Source organism: Saccostrea cucullata, unplaced genomic scaffold (genome assembly GCF_032062105.1).
Source record: "Saccostrea cucullata isolate Sc308-1 unplaced genomic scaffold, CSIRO_AGI_Scuc_v1 ctg11452, whole genome shotgun sequence".
NCBI classification, from domain to species: Eukaryota; Metazoa; Mollusca; class Bivalvia; order Ostreida; family Ostreidae; genus Saccostrea; species Saccostrea cuccullata.
In genome coordinates, this window is record NW_026935847.1 from 47,501 (window position 1) to 69,038 (window position 21,538).

Consider the following 21,538-nt stretch of genomic DNA (forward strand, 5'->3'; position numbering starts at 1 on the left):
TTTTTTGTACAAATGATACAATTCAAACAATTAATGTTTGTTTTTTTATATTACAGTGAATGTTTCAATAAATATCCTAAAGGACAATGAAGATAAAAAAGCAAAATTATTAACTGATCTAAGAAGAGAAGGGGAGGCTGTACATTACAGAGGAAGATCACAGGACAGTGTAGATCACGTGACGTGGCTCTGGAGATACGGGAGACCTGACATCGTGAGATCCTGTATAGGTCTACATCCACACAATGATATTTACATCATCGACAACAAAGCTTACAGAATACCAAGTAAGAGAATAGATATTTTAAAGTTTTATCTCGCTTTATGATGTTACATTTCTTTACCAGTAATTTAATTTACGCTGGTGTCCCTGTGAATGAATTTGACTTGACAGGCTCAATACATGTATATAACAACCCCCCCCCCCTTCCACCAAATTTTAGTCTAAAACACACCGACGATAGAAAATTAGTCGAACATTTTATTTCAACATAAATCGATTAATTTAAGTCAATCATAATTTATCTATTAAGTTATGAGCTACCTACTAAGATCAACATTAAAGATACGTTTGTGAAACACTGATGTATCCGTACAGCAAAGTCAAAGGTCAACGTTAAAAATACTAAATGGTTGTTATACAAAATAAGGCCATGTCATAGGTAATACAACTGTGAAATATATATGGAAGTAATAACCTAACTCAATCAAAAGTTATGGTCAAAGTTATTTATTGCAGGCAAACAGACAGACAGATAGGGGGCCATGGAACATGTTATCATTGAAAGGCAGTCTTGATAGGAATAACATCATGTTTTTATAGAATTTTATTTTCAATGAAACTTTTAACTAAGATAAGGATGACAATATTCTAAGAACAATTGTATCTGGTAAAGAATAGTGGGGTGCAAGGCGCGAACAATCCCCCGCTCTGAGGAAAGACATTTCTCAATTCTAAAAGTTTTTCAAAAGTATATTATTTATATCATCTTTTACTGTATTTCATTGTTTTAATATTTTATTAATAATTCATGTTTTACTCATATTTTTTATGATATGTGAAAAAAGCTTCAGGTTTGATCCATTCACTCTCCAGAGCGCAGGGTTTGGTCCAAGACCGACCTCTTAAACAAATGCAACATGCATTATCGACGTCTATTAGTGTGATTTAATGAACGAGTTTGTTGAAGCGTAAATTTTTTCAGAAATTTTTGATTTTCATATACCATGGGTTCATATTCCATTTTTTGGACGAATGAAATAGATTTCACGTTTTCATCATTTAAGTGTTAACGAAAAATGGAGGCTTGACCCATTCATGTTCAAAAATCATTTTTTATAGCTCTAGTAAACCCATTTTCCACTACATATAAAACCAAGATTATCAAATACATGTAATAAGTCATTCAGTAAAATAAAATGTTTTGAAGGTGGCATTACTGAGAACATGATTTTAGAAAAATATGATTCTTCTGTGAATTTTGAAAATTGAGAAATATTCTGTCTCAAAGCGGGGGATTATCCACGCCTAATACGCCCTCTTTCGTCGAGAAAGTGGCAAAATGATTAATTATAACTGGGACACAAGCCATAGTCGATATCAAACCTATGGTTTGGACACACGGAAGTAGAATAATCAAAATATTTTAATACAGAGATTTGTTACACAGCTTGTAGAGGTATTATTTATGCTAAAACACATAGGTATCATGAAAGAAACTGGGGATAAGCCAAACTTGATGCCTTCATAATGAAAAATAAAAAATCACGAAATTTTTTGCTCAAAAATGTCCATTTTAGCTCAACTGAACAGAAGATTTAATTGGATAACTCTCAGGATCAGGTCTGGGGTCATAAAACTTCGACAGGCTCACTTTTGATCTCAGTTGCACTTTTTGTCCCCCGCTTGAAAAGTGGGGGATATTGATTTGTTTCTGTCCGTCCGTCTTTCTTTTACACACGATATCTCGAGAGCCCTTTGAACATTCGCAATGAAATTTTGCATAGTAACTTCCTATGGACTAAAGAGGAACACTATTGATTTTGAGGTCAAAAGGTCGAAGGTCAAGATAATAAATTCCCATATTTTGTCTGTTATAACACTCTCGTTTCTATGCGATATCTCGAGAACCCTTAGAACTTTTGCAATAAAATTTTAGATAGCAACTCCCTGTGGACAACGAAGGACCCTTAATGATTTTGAGGTCAAAAGGTCAAAGTTCAAGGTCGTAAATTTACATATTCTGACTGCAGGTAACACTATCGTTTCTGGACGACATTTCAAGAAGATCTGAGCTTTTGCAATGTAATTTTACACCAAAACTCCTTTGGACCTCTCTCACCCCTCTCAAAGTGTCCCGCCCCGTTTGTTTTATCAGTATTTATTGTATTACATGTCGCTATTTTTAGCACAGGGGCATAACGAGAATTATTACATATAAAAAGGTTCTCGGTGGAGTTTTCATTCTTAATACAACTATTAAAACTGTTTAATAAAGGCTAAATTAGACACCATGCATTGTGTAAAATTTTGACAATATCGAACGTGAATATATATATGTGTATGTGACTTCACGTTTGCATATAATTTTCATTGAATGCAAGCGGTTCCGTTGTCTATTGGTATGTCTCTCGCTTCACATGGGAGTGGTCCCGAATTCGAATCCCGGCTGATTCACTTTCTTTTTTTTTTCCCAAAATACTTTTCTTAACTAAACGATAGTAATTATTATGTGAAATGAAAAAAAACTGCATTGTACAAACTCATAAAATCATCATAGTGTGATATATATTCCACATTAAAGAATCTTCTATACACATAATAAAGAATAAGCAATCAAATCTTTATATCCCTATTGGCATATTTTATTTCCTTCAGTATACGTTTAATAATTCTACAAATTCAGTCAGGAGGATTCGACCCCCTTTCCCCCCAAACTCCGCATGGTTTACTTTTCCCTAAGCGGGGGACACAAATTCTCTGAATTATAGCTTGTTTGTAAAGAAAAGAATAGAAAAAAATGAAATTGGAATCAAAAGTGAGCTTGTCATAGTTTAATGACCTCCGGTCCAGAACTTCTCCGCTGTATGTCATTATTGCCGTTGTCGTAAAAAAAAATTATCGAATGTATCTATCTCCCCAGAACTACTGGATCAATTTAACCCATTGTATCCATGGCTAAATAGGATTCAATTTTGCTCAAACGAAGGGTCACGCATTCTTCAAATAGTAGATAATTCGGAAAAAAATGTTATGGCTTCTTTTAGCCCCCCTCCCACCAAAAAAAAAAAAAAAAGAAAAATAAAGCTTATTAGCAGGCAGTCGAAACCAAAAGTTCGTAATACATGTGATGTTTGAATGTTATTAATATCTAATACTATACAAAAAGTTGTAACATTTTCAGCTCACCTGAGCCGAAGGCTCAAGTGAGCTTTACTGTTCGCATTTTGTTCGGCGTCCGTCTGTCCGTCCGTCTGTCTGTCTGTAAACTTTTTTTTTTCATTTTAGACTTCTTTTCCAGAACCACGTGGCCAATTTCAACCAAACTTGCCACTGTGACAAAGCATCCTTGGGTGAAGGGGATTCAAGTTTGTTCAAATAAAGAGCCACGCATTCATTCAATGGAGATAATTAGGAAAATCGGATAATTTGGTTGGATGTTTTAAAAATATTCTTCTAAAGAACCACTGTGCCAGGAAAAATGAAACTTATAGGGAAATATCCTCAGGTAATGTAGATTCAAGTTTGTTCAAATCATGACCCCCCGGGGTAGGGCGGGGCAAAAAAATCCGACCAATGTTTTACATAGAAATATATAGGAAAATTATTTTAAAATCTTCTACTCAACAATGACAAAGCCATAATTCATCATATTTATATGAAGGCATCCTCAGGTAGTGTAGATTCAAGATTGTTCAAATCATGACCCCCGGGGGGCAGGGCGAGGCCAAAATGGCCAACCAAAGTTTTACATAGAAATATATAGGAAAATTCTTTAAAAATCTTCTTCTCAAGAATAGCAAAGCCACGATTGGCCATGGGACTATACTTTTGGATTTAAACTTTTCAATAATAAACTAAATTCGACTTTTTCCTAGCATCAGTGCTCAGGTGAGCAATGTGGCTCATGGGCCTCTTGTTAATAGAAACTACCGATATCGAGTAAAAGTTTCTATTCATTTATAATATAAAATGGCGGAAAAAACACAAGTGCTTAAGACATCTAGATTAACCTCGGCTTCCATCAAACTCCAAATGTATCAAATTAACACCGAACACGATCATCACAAATTGAAAAGAAAACAAAACCCCTAGTAAAATGATTTTAAAATTACATACAAGGCAGGATACGAAACAATCAATATCTCTTTTTATATTCACTTTAGATTTTATATCTACCTTACGGATAAAACAAAATTTTAAATGTAGCGAGAGAATTGTAAAATGTTATGAGATGAAATATCATGACTAGTCTTAAGTATATTTTGGTCTGTTCATTAATAAATCCTTTTTTTATTAGGTAAATACCATACCTATCCACCAGATGTCCGATGTCTATTGTATTGCTTACTATTAACTGAGAAATATCAGGTGAATCTCAATGAACAATCAGAAAACAGTACAAAAGACAAAATCAGAGACAGATATTTCCCTGATATTAATGATGACGGTTCGGTAGATTTTCCTGATGAAATCACAGAAACACGTGGCGGTGTGAAAACCTTTATATCAGACGACATCCGACATGACGTCATGTACGCCTTTGTTACGGAGTGTCTGGTGGAGGACACTGATCTGGAGTTTTTTCTGAACACGGCGTCACGTGACATGATATCAGAATACTGCCGGTCCTGGTGGTATGAGAGGAGTGAGGGAGAGAGATGTCTGTATGTACCGAATGAGCCAGAGAAGATGTACGACCTCTTCATAGACAAACTACAGCTGGACATCATCACACATTGTACCGTGTCTGACAGGGTGATTCATGACAGTATCAGTAAACGTTGTAAGTATTTATTTAGCATAGTTATCAACTATTTGCTAAAAAGGTAGTGGCATATACATGTAGCAAATTTTAATGTGCATTGGAAATAATTGTAGATTATGTATTTATAGACTTCTTAACTCTTTTGTGTTTCATTTAATTATTTTGTTTAAAAATATTAACTAAATAAGATATTTAAATATATTTATTATACTCCTTCTGATTTTTCTCTATAAAATCAAGTGATTAGATCTGAACAGTTCCCCAGAAAGCGCTGTGCATCGGCTAATCCTCGTGTATTAGGTTTTTTTTTTATCTTATCCCTCCGTCGAAAGCCAGTCATACTAATTCGCAGCTGTCCTTAATCCTCTAGTTTTTCAATAAATATAAATTGTGATTTTATTCAGTTATGAGAATAATGATTAGCGTATCTGTACATGAATATTTTTATTTTATGAAAGGTGATCTTTACAATTAAGATTTGTGTCGGTATAATTTAACGGTCAATAAGCAAGAATGCCTCTACCAAAATTGTGAATTTTAGGACCCCAGGGTCAGGGGTCCCGGTGTTATGGAGAGCCTTTTTAATTATATATTGAAAATACATGAATTCTTTGAAAATCTTCTTTTCTGCTTCTAGGTATCTAATAAATTAAGTGCAAAGTTACCATTAGCAAGAGTGCCTCTACCAAAATTGTGAATTTAAGGGCCCCATGGTCAGGGTTTCTTGTGTTATGGGGGAGAGTGGCTCTATTGATTATGTTGCGAGAATACGTGAATTCTTTGAAAATCTTCTTCTCTACTCCTACGTATCAAATAAAATAACTTAGTGCATATTTATAATAATCAGTAAGAGCGCCTCTACTAAAATTATGAATTTTAGTGCCCCGGGGTCAGATGTTTTGATATTAATGGGGGGTCTCTAAAATAAAAGTATGTTAAATGTTTGAAAATTTTCTTCTCTGCTCCTTGGTATTTAGCAGATGAAACACTTATATAGTCATGAGCAAGGGCTCTAATCTTCCAGAATTGTGAATTTAAAAGCCCCCGGGTCAGGGGTACCATAGAAAGGGGGGGGGGGCTGTACTTACAGACTGAAAATGAATGAATTGTTTAAAATTTGCTCCATGGTATTAATCAAATATTTCTGAAAAGCAAAGATGTCTTTCCAAAAACTGTGCAATGCGTAGATCTACGCCTAAGGGTCAGGGTTTCTTGCATGGTAGGGGCACTACTGATTATTGCTGATTATTACTGATTAGTTAAAATGCATTTTTGTTCCTCTACCCTGCCAATGGGTATTAAGTAACCAAACTAAGCAACTACAAAGTATATAGTTATGATAATCAATGGTGCATATTTCACAATTGTGAATGCCGTAGCATCTGGCTTAAAAAATGAATCAAATTCAGTCACTGGAAAGTTATTGCATAATCCTCAGGTGATCTATATGGCCCATGGGCTTCTTGTCTTCCTTTTTTTAGTTATCTATTTTGTTCGCTTTCTTCCACTTTAATACAGTTTTGCCTCTATCGTATCAGCTTATAAAGACGTAGAATCATTAAATCTCCTTATTTCAACCCAATTTAAAAAAAAGAACTAATAACAGTTAGCGGATGCGTAGGAATTTTACATTCTCATATGTTCAAAAAGCATATAAGAATCGTATATAAAGTTTTTTTTTCCAAACATGCATATTTACATTTCCACCACCAGGTCATAAATGACACATGATGTGTCTAATTTGTCTTCTGAGTCCAATTGTGTCCATTTTGAAATGTATGACAACACTCATCCTATCCAATTTCAGAGAGAAAATTAGGCATCGTAATTATCAAATACTACAAAATATAAAGAATTACAAATCTTTATCTTTATCTAGTAAACATACCAGAGGAAATTTTGAAATGGGATTTGAGTGCCAGAGAAAGATTTGCTGAGAGTCTCCGCCAAGAAAAGGTTAAGATGTTCCGTGCAAGAGGAATGATTGTGGGATGCGCAGGCGCAGGTAAAACAACTCTTCTTAGAAAGCTTCAAAGGAGATACAGAGAAGATAATCAATCTACAGAGACAACTGTCGGTCTAGAGGTCCACGAAGACTTGTTTGAAATTAAAGATGGTACTTTATATGGTAATTCTTCTGTTACATATTAATAGTTTCACATTAGATTTCAACTGATTCTGGAACACATGCATTTATACAGCTGATATTTTATTAATGCTCTTGAAGTCACTATCATCTATTTTACTTTCATGAATGACTGATTCAAAATACTGAAAATTACTAAATCTTTGCGACACCTTATTTTTGCGAGATAGTCATTGATTCTTGGCAAGCGAAACATTTTTTCATGAATTGTGTTATTGCTCCATCAAAATATATTTACACATTGAAACTTTTTTAACGTACAACCCTAAAATTCACATCATAACATTAAAAAATCGTTTGAATAAAATCTTGACCTGGTCATGTTATCAATCCTGACCATGTCAAGATTTAAACATGACAAGGTCAATAATATGTTTTAAATCCACCTGTTAAATTACAAGTCAACAGTTACATGTACTGAAAATATATAAAGTAACAACTTTTAGGTACGCTTGTGTATTTTTGAACTTTTCAAAAAGACAGAGATAAAAGTATGCCTCGATTTCACTAACAAAAAAAATGTAATTTCAGTGCAAATTAAATCTTCAATGATAATCCTATGATTAAATAATGTCATGTTCTATATATTTCATGATTTCCAAATATCAAGTAAACATGACCAGGTCTTGACCAGGTCAGAATTGATAACATGACCAGGTCAAGATTGATAACATGACCATCCTATCCTGACCAAGTCATGATTCAATGTTGACCAAGTCAAGATTGGTAACATGGCCATCTTATCCCGACCAAGTCAGGATTGACAACATAGCCATCCTATCTTGGCCAGGTCATGATTCAATCTTGACTTTGTCAAGATTGATAACATGGCTTAGTCAGGATTGAAAACATGACCAAGTCAAGATTGATCACATGGCCATCCTATCTTGGTTAGGTCAGGATTGATAACATGGCTAGGTCAGGATTGATAACATGGCCAAGTCAAGATTGACAAAATGGCCAAGTCAAGATTGATAACATGACCATCCAATCTTGGCCGGGTCATGATTCAATATGTTGACCGAGTCAGGATTGATAACATGGCTCAGTCAAGATTGATAACATGGCCAAGTCAAGATTGATAACACGACCATCCAATCTTGGCCGGGTCATGATTCAATGTTGACCGAGTCAGGATTGACAACATGACCATCTATCTTGGTCGGTCATGATTGCATTGCGCCAGGATATATTACTTCCAAACGCAGTCAAGATTTCTTCAAGCGTCAATCCTGGCCAAATGTCAAGCGTCAATCTTGGCTTAGTCATGATGTGTTTTTCAAACGCAGGCAAGATTTATGGTCATGATTGCATTGCGCCAGGATGTATGACTTCCAAGCGCTGTCAAGATTGCAAATGCAAGCGCTTCCCTAACAACGAAAACCCGCTAAAAAAATGTGTATTGGATTTGCTCCTCAGCTGACAGTGACAAATAGCGTAAGTACAGGTGAAATTTTCCTTGTAAATCTTTATGAATATCTTAGTTTGTTGTTCTAATTATGTAGTTTATGCAATGTTTCTTTTAAATAAGTGACATGAACAGCATTTCTAATAATCGAAAACATTCTGCAGTTTTCATCGAGGAAATTCGAATTTGTGTATCGACAAATTAGAATTATTCCGTGAAATTATGAACATAAACAAATATGGTTTCGTATATTATGATCCGTTAAGAATCAAGTTGTTTACAATAGTTTCCTAAGAATCTACGTATTCTCAAGTGCAAATTACTTTCAAACTTTTGGGATGTAAAAACGGAGGGGGTGGACTTTATCCTGTTAATCTACATACCGATAGACTGTGCATTATATTTTACAATATTTCAATTATCATTTATTTACTTTTCTTCTCTTAGTACTAGGTTGCAGTGACTAGGTTGTACTGAACCATCAACAAAACTCCAGATCCATGGCGCATACAGTTTTAAGATTGGTTATAGATCTACAGGTAGGTATATTCTTTCATGTCTTGTAATTAATTTGGGGCAAATACTAGTATATTAAAGTTGAATTTTTAATCATGATTTGTTGAGAACAGATATTTGAAAATAATTAATCCTTTTTTATTACTTGCAGATATTTTACCTAACTAATTCATCCATATTAAAAATTTAATAATATACTATATATTTATAGTAGCTCAGATTGACACATGCTGTCAGGAGTCTATGGCTATGGGAACCATTTTGCAGTAATTAAGAATGTGCAGGAGAAGGTGGTACACTTCATTTCAATCGCATCTTTCGACAAGCGAAAGTCCATGGCCTACCTGGAAAGAGTTTTTTGGCACCAAGACAACCCTTTTCCTAGGTCAAGGTCAAAGATCAAAGGCCAGAACTTATATCAGCTGGAAAGACACCACATTGGGTATTGGATTTGTATTTTTATATACTCTTTTTAGCTCACCTGAGCCTAAGGCTCAAGTGAGCTTTTCTGATCAAAATTTGTCTGTTGTCTGTCGTTGTCGTCGTTGTCGTTGTAAACTTTTCACATTTTCATCTTCTTCTCAAGAACCACTGGGCCATTTCAACCAAACTTGCTACAAAGTATCCTTGGGTAGAGGGGATTCAAATTTGTTCAAATGAAGGCCACGCCCTTTTCCAAGGGGAGATAATTATGAATTAGATAAAAATTAATGGCATTTTTGAAAGATCTTCTTCTCAAGAACCACTGGGCCCGGAAAGATGAAACTCATGTGGAATCATCTTCAGGTAGTGTAGATTCAATTTTGTTCAAATCATGACCCCCAGGGGTAGGGTGGGGCCAAAATGGCCGATCAAAGTTTTACTTAGTAATATATATGAAAAATCTTTAAAAATCTTCTTCTCAAGAACCACTAATGGCCAGGAAAGATGAAACTCATGTAGAATCATCCTCAGGTAGCGTAGCTTCAAGTTTGTTCAAATCATGACCGCTGGGGGGTTAAAATTCAAGTTAGCTGGAAACAAACCACATTGTGTATTGGATTTGCAAGATATTTAATCAATGCACCAGTTTCAAGTTCAAAGGTCAATAATAAATTGACAATAAATTGAAAACTTGCATTTTATATTTTATCCTTTTGTATTTGCTACCCTCACTTAAGCTTTTCCGATCAAACATATTCCCCTAAGGCCTAAATTTAACAAAAAAATGCCTGTTTTCTTCATTTGCCTATTACATGTACCACTTAAAATTTAGCTGACCCAAACTAATTATTTTGTTTACCAAAAAGCTGAATCCAGTATGATATTGAAAACTATTTCATGTTAATTTTTATCATGTTTATTTTTTGTTTTCTTCAGTATGGGTCAATACAGTAAAAGGAGTGTCAACAGGAATAGTTATTGAATTTCAGAAAAGTTTAGAGGTTTGTAAAAATATTGTTCTTTTATTATAACAAAAAAATGCTGAAAAACCTTTAAAAAATTTAATATATTACATGAAAGATTTTACTTAAAATTTTTATTAATTTTTCTGCAAACTTTAAAATATAAACTGAAAATTAATTTTTTTTTTCACTTTTCAGATTTTTGCAGTAAATGAATTTTTTACAGTGCCAGCTGGATACTAATTTTGTTACAAAACCATCATGATATTTTTATCATCATCATGAATTTTAAAAAAAAAAAAAACAGCATTACTTGGATCAGTAAACAAAAAAAAAAAAAGGTTGGCCATCAGCATCTGTAGACCACATCAAAGGATTAGAATTAGCATAGACCAAATTGAAAACAGATAAAGGAAAGTCATTTAACACAAATTAGAAATATTATGAAATAATTTTTTATGGCTGCTTGAAAAAAAGCGATTGTTTTTGAAATTATCCACTTCATATAATGTTGCACAGGATAATTTATTTTTACATATTACATCTTTGCTATTCATATTGTTTCATCAAGGCCTACTTCATGAAATCAAGATAAATCAAAAAAAAAATCAGGATAAGGAACAGTTATTGAATTTCAAGTTTAACTAATATTGCATCAAAATCAGCATGAAAAAGGAAGCATCAAATTTCAGAAAAGAAAGATTTTAAGTATTTCTTATTAATTTTTCTGCAAACTTTAAAATATAAACTGAAATGGATTAATTTTTTCCTTCAGATTTTTGCAGTAAATGAAGCCTTTACCAGTTGCAGAAACTTAGGCTATCCTTTGAGAGTGTGTTTGGCATACAGAGATATTGATAATTGATATAAAAAAGAGACCTTTAGTTATTTTTTCCAAAAAAAATCAGCTCAGATGAGCTGTTAAGCTCAAGAGAATTTTTAGCTCACCTGAGCTAAAAGGTTCTAATTAAGACCATAAACTGAGAGCAGACTTATAAATTTCAAAGGGATATAATTAGCGCTACTTGTTAGAGACCATAAGAGATTATGCGATGTTAAGGCATCCGTTGTCCGTCTTTCAGCTGTCTGTCTGTCTAGCTGTCCGTCTGTCTGTTCACAACATGCACAAGTACACTACACAAAGATACATAATTCTATTTATTTCTGCCTATTGAAAAGTCAAATCCAAGTGCCACTTTTCCTTTTATACACATACAGACCAGTAGAGCTACAGTCTCATTAGAGACTTCTGGATTTTGAAAAAAAAAATGATACAAAGCAAAATTATTACTATAGACTCTATGTATAAATTGGAATATTTATACAAATCTGCACATTTTTGATAATGTATATGTTATAAATAAAATGTTATTCAAAATTGAAATTTTGACTTAAGTCTGTACTGATCTCCAGGCATGAAGTGAGCTTTTCTGATCGCCTGTTGTTCGTTCGTCTCTCCTTTCTTCTGTATGTAAACTTTTCACATTTTCAACTTCTCAAAAGAACCACTGGGATAATTTTAACCCAACTTAATACAAAGAATCTTTGTGTAAAATGAAGTTAAAATTGTTAAACTGAAGGGCCAAGTACCCTTATAAGGGGAAGTTATCCATAAATCGCAAAAATAATCATTAAAAAAAATTTTCTCAAGAACCACTAACAGAAAAAGCTGTTATAAATAAAATGTTATGTCAAAATTGAAATTTTGACTTAAACTGTTACTGATCTCCAGACATGAAGTGAGCTTTTCTGATCGCCTGTTGTTCGTTCGTCTCTCCTTTCTTCTGTATGTAAACTTTTCACATTTTCAACTTCTTCTCAAAAGAACCACTGGAATAATTTTAACCCAACTTAATACAAAAAATCTTTGTGTAAAATGAAGTTAAAATTGTTAAACTAAAGGGCCAAGTACCCTTATAAGGGGAAGTTATCAAAAATAGACAAAAATAGGGTGGGATCATTAAAAAAAACCTATTTCTCAAGAACCACTAAGCCGAAAAAGCTGAAACTTATGCCCAAAGTACACAGATGAGTGATGTGGCCTTGGGCCTCATGTTCTGATTAATATCCATTGTTAGTCTGTTTCAATCTTCATATCCACTGTTTGATATAAAACGCTTTTATCTAATGATAATTTTACAACTAAATACTTAAAATTTTGCTTATATGGTTTAAGGTATGAATAAATTCTGAATTATTCATACATGTATCATGGTAACCAGATGAAGCATGTTCATAGAAGGGGATCAAACTTTTACCTGGGAAGGTGCAGAATTTTTTTAAAGATCAAAGGCACCAGTATTTTGAAAAAAAAAACGCAAAGATTCTCATCGAAATATTGCACCCAGAGGATGATGAGGCTTAAGAAATAAATAAGTCAGTTTTCAGTGGATTGATTATTCAAGCTTCCTAAGTTTAGTGCAAATATCTATTAGGACACATTTTGTAATGAAGTAAGATCATATTTTTGAATAAGAATGAAAAAAAAAAATATTCAGAAAAGACATGTGCCTTTTGTTATAAATATGTTTTATTATTAATGTTTTCTTGCATAAACTATGTAAATTAAAAAAATCTTGATTAATTTTATTCCTTCAGAATAAATTCTGAATATTTTGCAGTAAAATGAAGCCTTTCAAAACCAGGAAGGTGCAGAATTTTTTTTAAGAGGCCAGTCCTTTAAAGTCTTTTTTGGCATACAGAGATATGATAATTGAATAAAAAATTTGATGATTAAACTTTCACATTTTATGAAAATAAAAAAATCAGCTCATATTTTTACTTGAAAAAGCTGAAGAAATACATTATTATTTTTTCACCTGCCCATGCTAAAATGTATATGTGTTTTATGTATATCAAATCATTTTGTTTTCTTGGCATAAACAATGTAAATTAAAAAATCTTTTACTAGTATTATTCTCTCATTATTTTTGTTAAGCTCTAATGAGCAAAGTCTGTGGTCATTTGTATAGTCTGCATAAACTATTGGAATAAGGGCCATATCTCAAGGAACACCTCAACCAGTTATATTGTCAAATTTGGCACAACATGCACAGATCTAGAGGGGGTGTCTGGAAATATATACTAAACCAAGTAAAAGTGACCTTGGACCCCCACCCCCTAGAAATCATGAATCACTACTCAAAAACAGATCTACGAGAAATTGGAATAACAAGTCACAGATATGAAATTATTAAAGGCAAATATGAATGACCTGTCATATGTCATTCAAAAGTTATCACCAAAGTTGATAATTTGAAAATTAGGTCAATCTTGAAGGTCATGTGGTCAGATATCATAGCATGCTCAGAAATACATTGTCACAAGTAGTGCCCATGTCAAATATGAAAGCCCTATCTCCTGTCAAAAGATAAGGAAGAGTAGGTCAAGGTCACAAGATCAACTAGAGGTACTGTGAGCGATGAGCTCACTAAATGATACCCCCCGCCTCCATATAGTTATAATGGCAAAGTCCATGTTTGCGGTGTGGCCGGAAAACCCAAAATATGTGTTGGATCAAAAAGTAAAATAGGAGGTGCACAATGGCTATATGTAATAAAGATTCTGTGAAAGTTTCATTAAATTTCATTCAGTGGTTTGAGAGGAGTTGCGGATAAGAGATGGGTACCCCAAAGCGTAACAGACGGACGGACGGAATTAACGATTACTATATACCCTCCCGCTTTTCAAGCGGGGGGGTATAAAAATCATATTGTATTTAGAAAGGTCTTGTCACAGGCATTACACAGATTTAGTATTAAAGCCCTATCTCTTTATACTCTCCTCATTTAAAAGTCATGATCAAGGTTAAAGTTTGTGAAAAGTAGGTCAAACTTCAAGGTCACAAATCATAGTGTATTTAGAAAAGTTTTGTCACACAAGTAATAGACTGACAAACCAATGAGATTTAATGTCTCTTCACTTTTGCGAAAGCAGGGGACAATACAATAAATGAACAATATCAAAAAACAAGTTTTGATATCCCTTTTAACAATCATATGATTTGGTTTAATGTTCTGCACAAGAATTTTTCACTTATATGGAGATGCCACCAGTTGCCAGTGGAGAGCTGCAAATTTTGTAGTATACTGGGCACTCAGGCCAAGATACTTTTCTTGCCAGCACCTAATGGACATGAACCTCAATTTATGCACAAGGTCTCTTCTTAAGGACGGGCACAGCATATGAAAACTAACTATTAATGCAATAAGAAAATTTGTATTTGACTAGCATATAAAGATGAAAAAAAAGTTTGAAAAGACTGAATAAACTGAGTTTAATATACAACAAAAAATACATGTAAATTCAAAGGGCACTTGAAAGGTCAAGGTAAAAAATGGACACAGTTGATATTGTATCCTGTCTTTAGCTTAAATGGGAAAAAAAGACAATCTGAAAGTTTCTTTGAATCTATACAAAACAAATTTGAGAAAAGTGAGTTCAAAAAAGGTCAAGATAAAAAATATTTATGCATTCTAATGGCTCTCATCAGCATACAAATTTTGAAAAAAATATACTGATTTAAAAAAAATTAAAACTAGCTAAACTCAGATTGTTCTTCCAAGGCAATCTCTTGTCATAATTTGCAAGTGAATTCTACAGTCTACAAAATGTCATTATTGCATTGCACCAAGCACCCAATGGCCATCAATGTCCACATAATATCCACAGGAAATGAAACCACTGGCATAGCTAAACATCCAGACTTCCACATCAATCCTGTAAAATATAAAAATTATCTTTTTCAGTGTAGTTAGCATTTCAAATTCAAATGAAGGCTCTTGATAGCCTTTGATAGAATATGTACACATAATTATTGAAAAATAACAAGAGGCCAATGGACCTTATAGGTCACCTAAGAATCATGCAACAACTTTCCAACAATTGAATTTGGTTTGTGTTTTAAACCAGAGGCTTAAGAAATCGAAATAAGTCATAAAAATTATCTAGTGAATTGACTGAAAATTTTAAAAGGCAAGTTTAGTGCAAATATCTATTAGGACACATTTTTAATGAAGTAAGATCAAATTTTTGAATAAGAATGAAAAAAAAAAAATAATACCCAGTATACATGTATATATTTTTTCTGAAGAAACTCATGTGAATTAACTTTGTGGGCCCATGACATGTGCCTTTTGTGAAATGTATATGTGTTTTATGTATACCAAATCATTTTGTTTTCACTCATCATAAATGGCATAAACAAAGAAATAAATTAAAAAATCTTTTTTTAAAATAGTAAAATTCTCTCATTATTTTTCATATTAAGCACTAAAACAATTAGTCTGTGGTCATTTGTCCATAGTTTGCATATGTACTATTGGAATAACCCACAATAAACCTACATAAAGGAACAACCAGTTTTAGTTTCTTGTTTATATTTTCTTTAGTTGATATTGTTTCAAATTTGGTTTCACAACTTAATAGCACCTTGATTCCCTTCTGGAAGAGGGGCATTTGAAATCGCAGTCTGGATATAAATATATACTAATTACCAAGTAAAAGTGACCCCCCCCCACCCCCTAGAAATCATGAATTTTTCACTACTCAAAAACAGACTCAACACCAAAAGAAATTGGAATAACAAGTCACAGATATGAAATTATTAAAGGCAAATATAATGACCTGTCATATTCATTTTCAAAAGTTATTACCAAAGTTGATAATTTTGAAAATTAGGTCAATCTTGAAGGTCATGTGGTCAGATATCATAGCATGCTCAGAAATACATTGTCACAAGTAGTGCCCATGTCAAATATGAAAGCCCTATCTCCTGTCAACCAAAAGATAAGGAAGAGTAGGTCAAGGTCACAAGATCAACTACAGGTACTGTGAGCGATGAGCTCACTAAATGATACCCCCTGCCTCCATATAGTTATAAGGCAAAGTCCAAGTTTGCGGTGTGGCCGGAAAACCCAAAATATGTGTCGGATCAAAAAGTAAAATAGGAGGTGCACAATGGCAATATGTAATAAAGATTCTGTGAAAGTTTCATTAAATTTCATTCAGTGGTTTGAGAGGAGTTGAGGAAAAGAGATGGCCCATACCCCAAAGCGTAACAGACGGATAAACGGAATTAACGATGTCACTATATACCCTCCCGCTTTTCAATGGGGGGGGTATAAAAATCATATTGTATTTAGAAAGGTCTTGTCACAGGCATTACACAGATTTAGTATTAAAGCCCTATCTCTTTATACTCTCCTCATTTAAAAGTCATGATCAAGGTTAAAGTTTGTGAAAAGTAGGTCAAACTTCAAGGTCACAAATCATAATGTATTTAGAAAAGTTTTGTCACAGGTAATAGACTGACAAACCAATGAGATTTAATGTCCCTTCACTTTTGTGAAAGCAGGGGACAATACAATAAATGAAAAATATCAACAAACCAGTTTTGATATCCCTTTTAACAATCATATGATTTGGTTTAATGTTCTGCACGAGAATTTTTCACTTATATGGAGATGCCACCAGTTGCCAGTGGAGAGCTGCAAATTTTGTAGTATACTGGGCACTCAGGCCATTGAGCAGGGAGGGATCTTTTTCTTGCCAGCACCTACTGGACACGAGACCTCGATTTATGCACAAGGTCTCTTCTTAAGGACGGGCACAGCATATGAAAACTAACTATTAATGCAATAAGAAAATTTGTATTTGACTAGCATATAAAGATGAAAAAAAAGTTTGAAAAGACTGAATAAACTGAGTTTAATATACAACAAAAAATACATGTAAATTCAAAGGGCACTTGAAAGGTCAAGGTAAAAAATGGACACAGTTGATATTGTATCCTGTCTTTAGCTTTTGGGAAAAAAAGACAATCTGAAAGTTTCTTTGAATCTATACAAAACAAATTTGAGAAAAGTGAGTTCAAAAAAGGTCAAGATAAAAAATATTTATGCATTTTAATAGCTCTCATCAGCATAAAAATTTTGACAGAAATATACTGATTTAAAAAAAATTAAAACTAGCTAAACTCAGATTGTTCTTCCAAGGCAATCACTTGTCATAATTTGCAAGTGAATTCTACAGTCTACAAAATGTCATTATTGCATTGCACCAAGCACCCAATGGCCATCAATGTCCACATAATATCCACAGGAAATGAAACCACTGGCATAGCTAAACATCCAGACTTCCACATCAATCATGTAAAATATAAAAATTATCTTTTTTCAGTGTAGTTAGCATTTCAAATTCAAATGAATGCTCTTGATAGCCTTTGATAGAATATGTACACATAATTATTGAAAAATAACAAGAGGCTAATGGACCTTATAGGTCACCTAAGAATCATGCAACAACTTTCCAACAATTGAATTTGGTTTGTGTTTTAAACCAGAGGCCATGGAATTGACAATTTTGAAAGAGGCACCATTGCTTATTATAACTATACACTTAGCATGCTTACTTTGGTTACTTAATACCCAGAGTTATATCAGAGTAACAAAAAGAAAATGCATTTTCACTTTATAACCAGTTTTGCATCCCACCCCACAGGAAACACTGACCCTGGGGCCACATGTTTCAAAATTTTTAAAAAGACATTTCTTCACTCATCATAAATGGTTGATTAATACCAAAGAGCAGATTTCAAAGCATTGATTTATTTTCAGAATATGTACCCCCCCCCTCCCCTCCCCCATTACCCCTGACCCAATGATTCTGACATATATCATTTTGGAAGAAGCAACATTCTTCATCTAAAATATGTACTTAGATCAAATCGCATAATACCCAGGAGAAAAGGAATAGAATTCATGCATTTATGTATATAATCATTAGAGCCCCTCCCCTTACACCAGAAACCCTGACCCCAGGGCCATGAAGAGGCATCCTTCCTCATCATAACAACGTTATTGGTTTAATACACAGGAGCAAAGGAAAATTGTTTAAAATATTAGTGTATTCTCATACATAATCAATAGACCCACACCCTTACACCAGAACCCTTGCCCTGGGGCCATGAACTTCACATTTTTGGGAGACTTCTTGCTCATCATAAATTTGTGTTTGGTTAGTTTATTCAATACATGTGCCCAAGTGCAGGGAAGAAGATTTTCAATTGCAATTTCACTATATAATCAATAGAGCCCCGCCCTAACACCAAAACCCCTGACCCAGGCAATAAAATTCGCAATTTTATTTTATTTCATTCAACGTAACTATGTACTTGGTTAGTTATTTAAAGATTTTAGAGAAATAATACATTTTCACTATATAACCTATTAGTCCCACCCTAGCACTAGTACCCATGACCTTGGGGCCGTGAATTTAGCAATTTTGGTATACTGACTCAATGCTCAGATTACAATCATGCCAAGAGATTGATACTTAATGTCTCGAAGTAAAGAAGAAGATTCAATATTTTTAAAGATTGCACTTTTTTTTAGTGGTTTTGGCTCCACCCCTCAGGCCCCAGCAGGGCATGGACCATGAAATTCACAATTTTTGTTCCCCTTTACCCATTGAGGTTTTGTGCCAAATTTGGTTGAAATTGGAGGAGTGGTTGCAGAGAATTCTACCACGATTATCGTAAAATAAAGGAAAAACATTAAAATCCAATAAATCACGAACGTCATCAAAAAATTATCAGATCAGAAACACGTATCAAATCTTAACAATTCAAATGCATGTTTGGCTGTAGAATGAAATGCTTGTTTAGATTGCATCAATGTGTCGTCTTTTGCAGTATAAACACTGTAAATTGCATCAAGTTGCTGATGAATGTCGGTTTTTATAGCTAAGCGGGGCTATTCCACGGACCTCCCTACACATTAAACAACGTGATTTTAGCAGTATAACAGGAACATGATTTTGTTATTGTATATTCTTTTTAACTGATCAATACATATAACGAACATATTTGTAATTTAAAAAGGCTATTTTTAATGTAACGAAAGCTCAAATCGTCTACATTCTATGTACAGGTAAGCAAACAAATTTTACCTCTGGTGTTGGTGACCTAATTCGTTTCTCTATAGTGGAAACGATTATCCCTAATTTAGCGTTTGTACCATACATGGTAGAATAGAAATAAAGTCCTTGTTGTCGTGAATGATGCAGAATAACCTCCTCGGTCTCGAAATGTTGTTTGAAATATAAAAGCCTCAGCCAACGCCTCGGCTTTTGTCTTTCAAACAACATTTCTTGACCCATTGAGGTTTTCTGCCAAATTTCACGAAATTGGCGGACTTTATTTCTTAAATAGATGCTGAAAATGTTCAAATGTTAATGCACAGTGCACAACGACGGACGGATGAAAAAGGATAGCGATATGTTACCTGAGTTTACTCAGGTGACCTAAAAATGCAAGTTGTCAATTTATTACTGACCTTTGAACTTGAAACTGGTGCATTGATTAAATATCTTGCAAATCCACACAATGTGGTATGTTTCCAGCTAACATCAGTTCTGGCCTTTGATCTTTCACCTTGACATTGGAAACAAAATATATCTGTATTTCAACTATAAATGATTGTTTGTTTTGAATGTAGATAGCCAAGTTGTAGTTATGAAATGCTTTTAAATGAATAGTCAATTGCATCTTCATTAACATCACCGAGTGTTTGTAAATTAAAAATTACAAAATGAAAAAATCACTTAAGCTAATGAAAAAAAAGAGGATATAAAAATACAAATCCAATACCCAATGTGGTGTCTTTCCAGCTGATATAAGTTCTGGCCTTTGATCTTTGACCTTGACCTTGGAAAAAGGTTGTCTCGGTGCCAAAAAACTCTTTCCAGGTAGGCCATGGACTTTCGCTTGTCGAAAGATGCGATTGAAATGAAGTGTACCACCTTCACCTGCACATTCTTAAATGGTTCCCATAGCCATAGACTCCTGTCAGCATGTGTCAATCTGAGATACTATAAATATATAGTATATTATTAAATTTTTAATATGGATGAATTAGTTAGGTAAATTATCTGCAAGTAATAAAAAAGGATTAATTATTTTCAAATATCTGTTCTCAACAAATCATGATTAAAAATTCAACTTTAAAATACTAGTATTTGCCCCAAATTAATTACAAGACATGAAAGAATATACCTACCTGTAGATCTATAACCAATCTTAAAACTGTATGCGCCATGGATCTGGAGTTTTGTTGATGGTTCAGTACAACCTAGTCACTGCAACCTAGTACTAAGAGAAGAAAAGTAAATAAATGATAAATTGAAATATTGTAAAATATAATGCACAGTCTATCGGTATGTAGATTAACAGGATAAAGTCCACCCCCTCCGTTTTTACATCCCAAAAGTTTGAAAGTAATTTGCACTTGAGAATACGTAGATTCTTAGGAAACTATTGTAAACAACTTGATTCTTAACGGATGGATCATAATATACGAAACCATATTGTTTATGTTCATAATTTCACGGAATAATTCTAATTTGTCGATACACAAATTCGAATTTCCTCGATGAAAACTGCAGAATGTTTTCGATTATTAGAAATGCTGTTCATGTCACTTATTTAAAAGAAACATTGCATAAACTACATAATTAGAACAACAAACTAAGATATTCATAAAGATTTACAAGGAAAATTTCACCTGTACTTACGCTATTTGTCACTGTCAGCTGAGGAGCACAATACACATTTTTTAGCGGGTTTTCGTTGTTAAGGAAGCGCTTACATTTGCAATCTTGACAGCGCTTGGAAGTCATACATCCTGGCGCAATGCAATCATGACCATAAATCTTGCCTGCGTTTGAAAAACACATCATGACTAAGCCAAGATTGACGCTTGACATTTGGCCAGGATTGACGCTTGAAGAAATCTTGACTGCGTTTGGAAGTAATATATCCTGGCGCAATGCAATCATGACCGACCAAGATAGATGGTCATGTTGTCAATCCTGACTCGGTCAACATTGAATCATGACCCGGCCAAGATTGGATGGTCGTATTATCAATCTTGACTTGGCCATGTTATCAATCTTGACTGAGCATGTTATCAATGTTATCAATCTTGACTTGGCCATGTTATCAATCTTGACTGCACCATGTTATCAACCCTGACCTGGCCAAGATAGCATGGCCATGTTGTCAATCTTGACTTGGCCATGTTATCAATCCTGACTA

At 33.8% G+C, this 21,538-nt stretch overlaps 1 protein-coding gene and 2 long non-coding RNA genes across 3 annotated transcripts in view; 2 read left to right on the top strand and 1 right to left on the bottom strand.

The window, feature by feature from the left end:
- The window catches only part of LOC134243918 (uncharacterized), a 21,771-nt gene extending 14,632 nt beyond the window's left edge, over positions 1–7,139 (top strand). The window contains exons 3-5 of the mRNA XM_062726159.1: positions 57–287; positions 4,521–5,006; positions 6,868–7,139. Of these exons, the coding sequence (XP_062582143.1) occupies positions 57–287; positions 4,521–5,006; positions 6,868–7,139 (989 nt within the window). The remainder of the gene's footprint in view (positions 1–56; positions 288–4,520; positions 5,007–6,867) is intronic.
- A 625-nt stretch (positions 7,140–7,764) lies between these two features.
- LOC134243920 (uncharacterized) lies at positions 7,765–9,581 on the top strand. Its single transcript, XR_009987140.1, has 3 exons — positions 7,765–8,571; positions 8,990–9,081; positions 9,270–9,581. It is a non-coding gene; the product is annotated as an uncharacterized LOC134243920 (long non-coding RNA).
- A 5,102-nt stretch (positions 9,582–14,683) lies between these two features.
- On the bottom strand, positions 14,684–21,019 carry LOC134243921 (uncharacterized). Its single transcript, XR_009987141.1, has 4 exons — positions 20,502–21,019; positions 20,093–20,313; positions 19,779–19,876; positions 14,684–15,162 (listed from the first exon to the last, which is right to left on the bottom strand). It is a non-coding gene; the product is annotated as an uncharacterized LOC134243921 (long non-coding RNA).
- Positions 21,020–21,538: the final 519 nt, after the last annotated feature.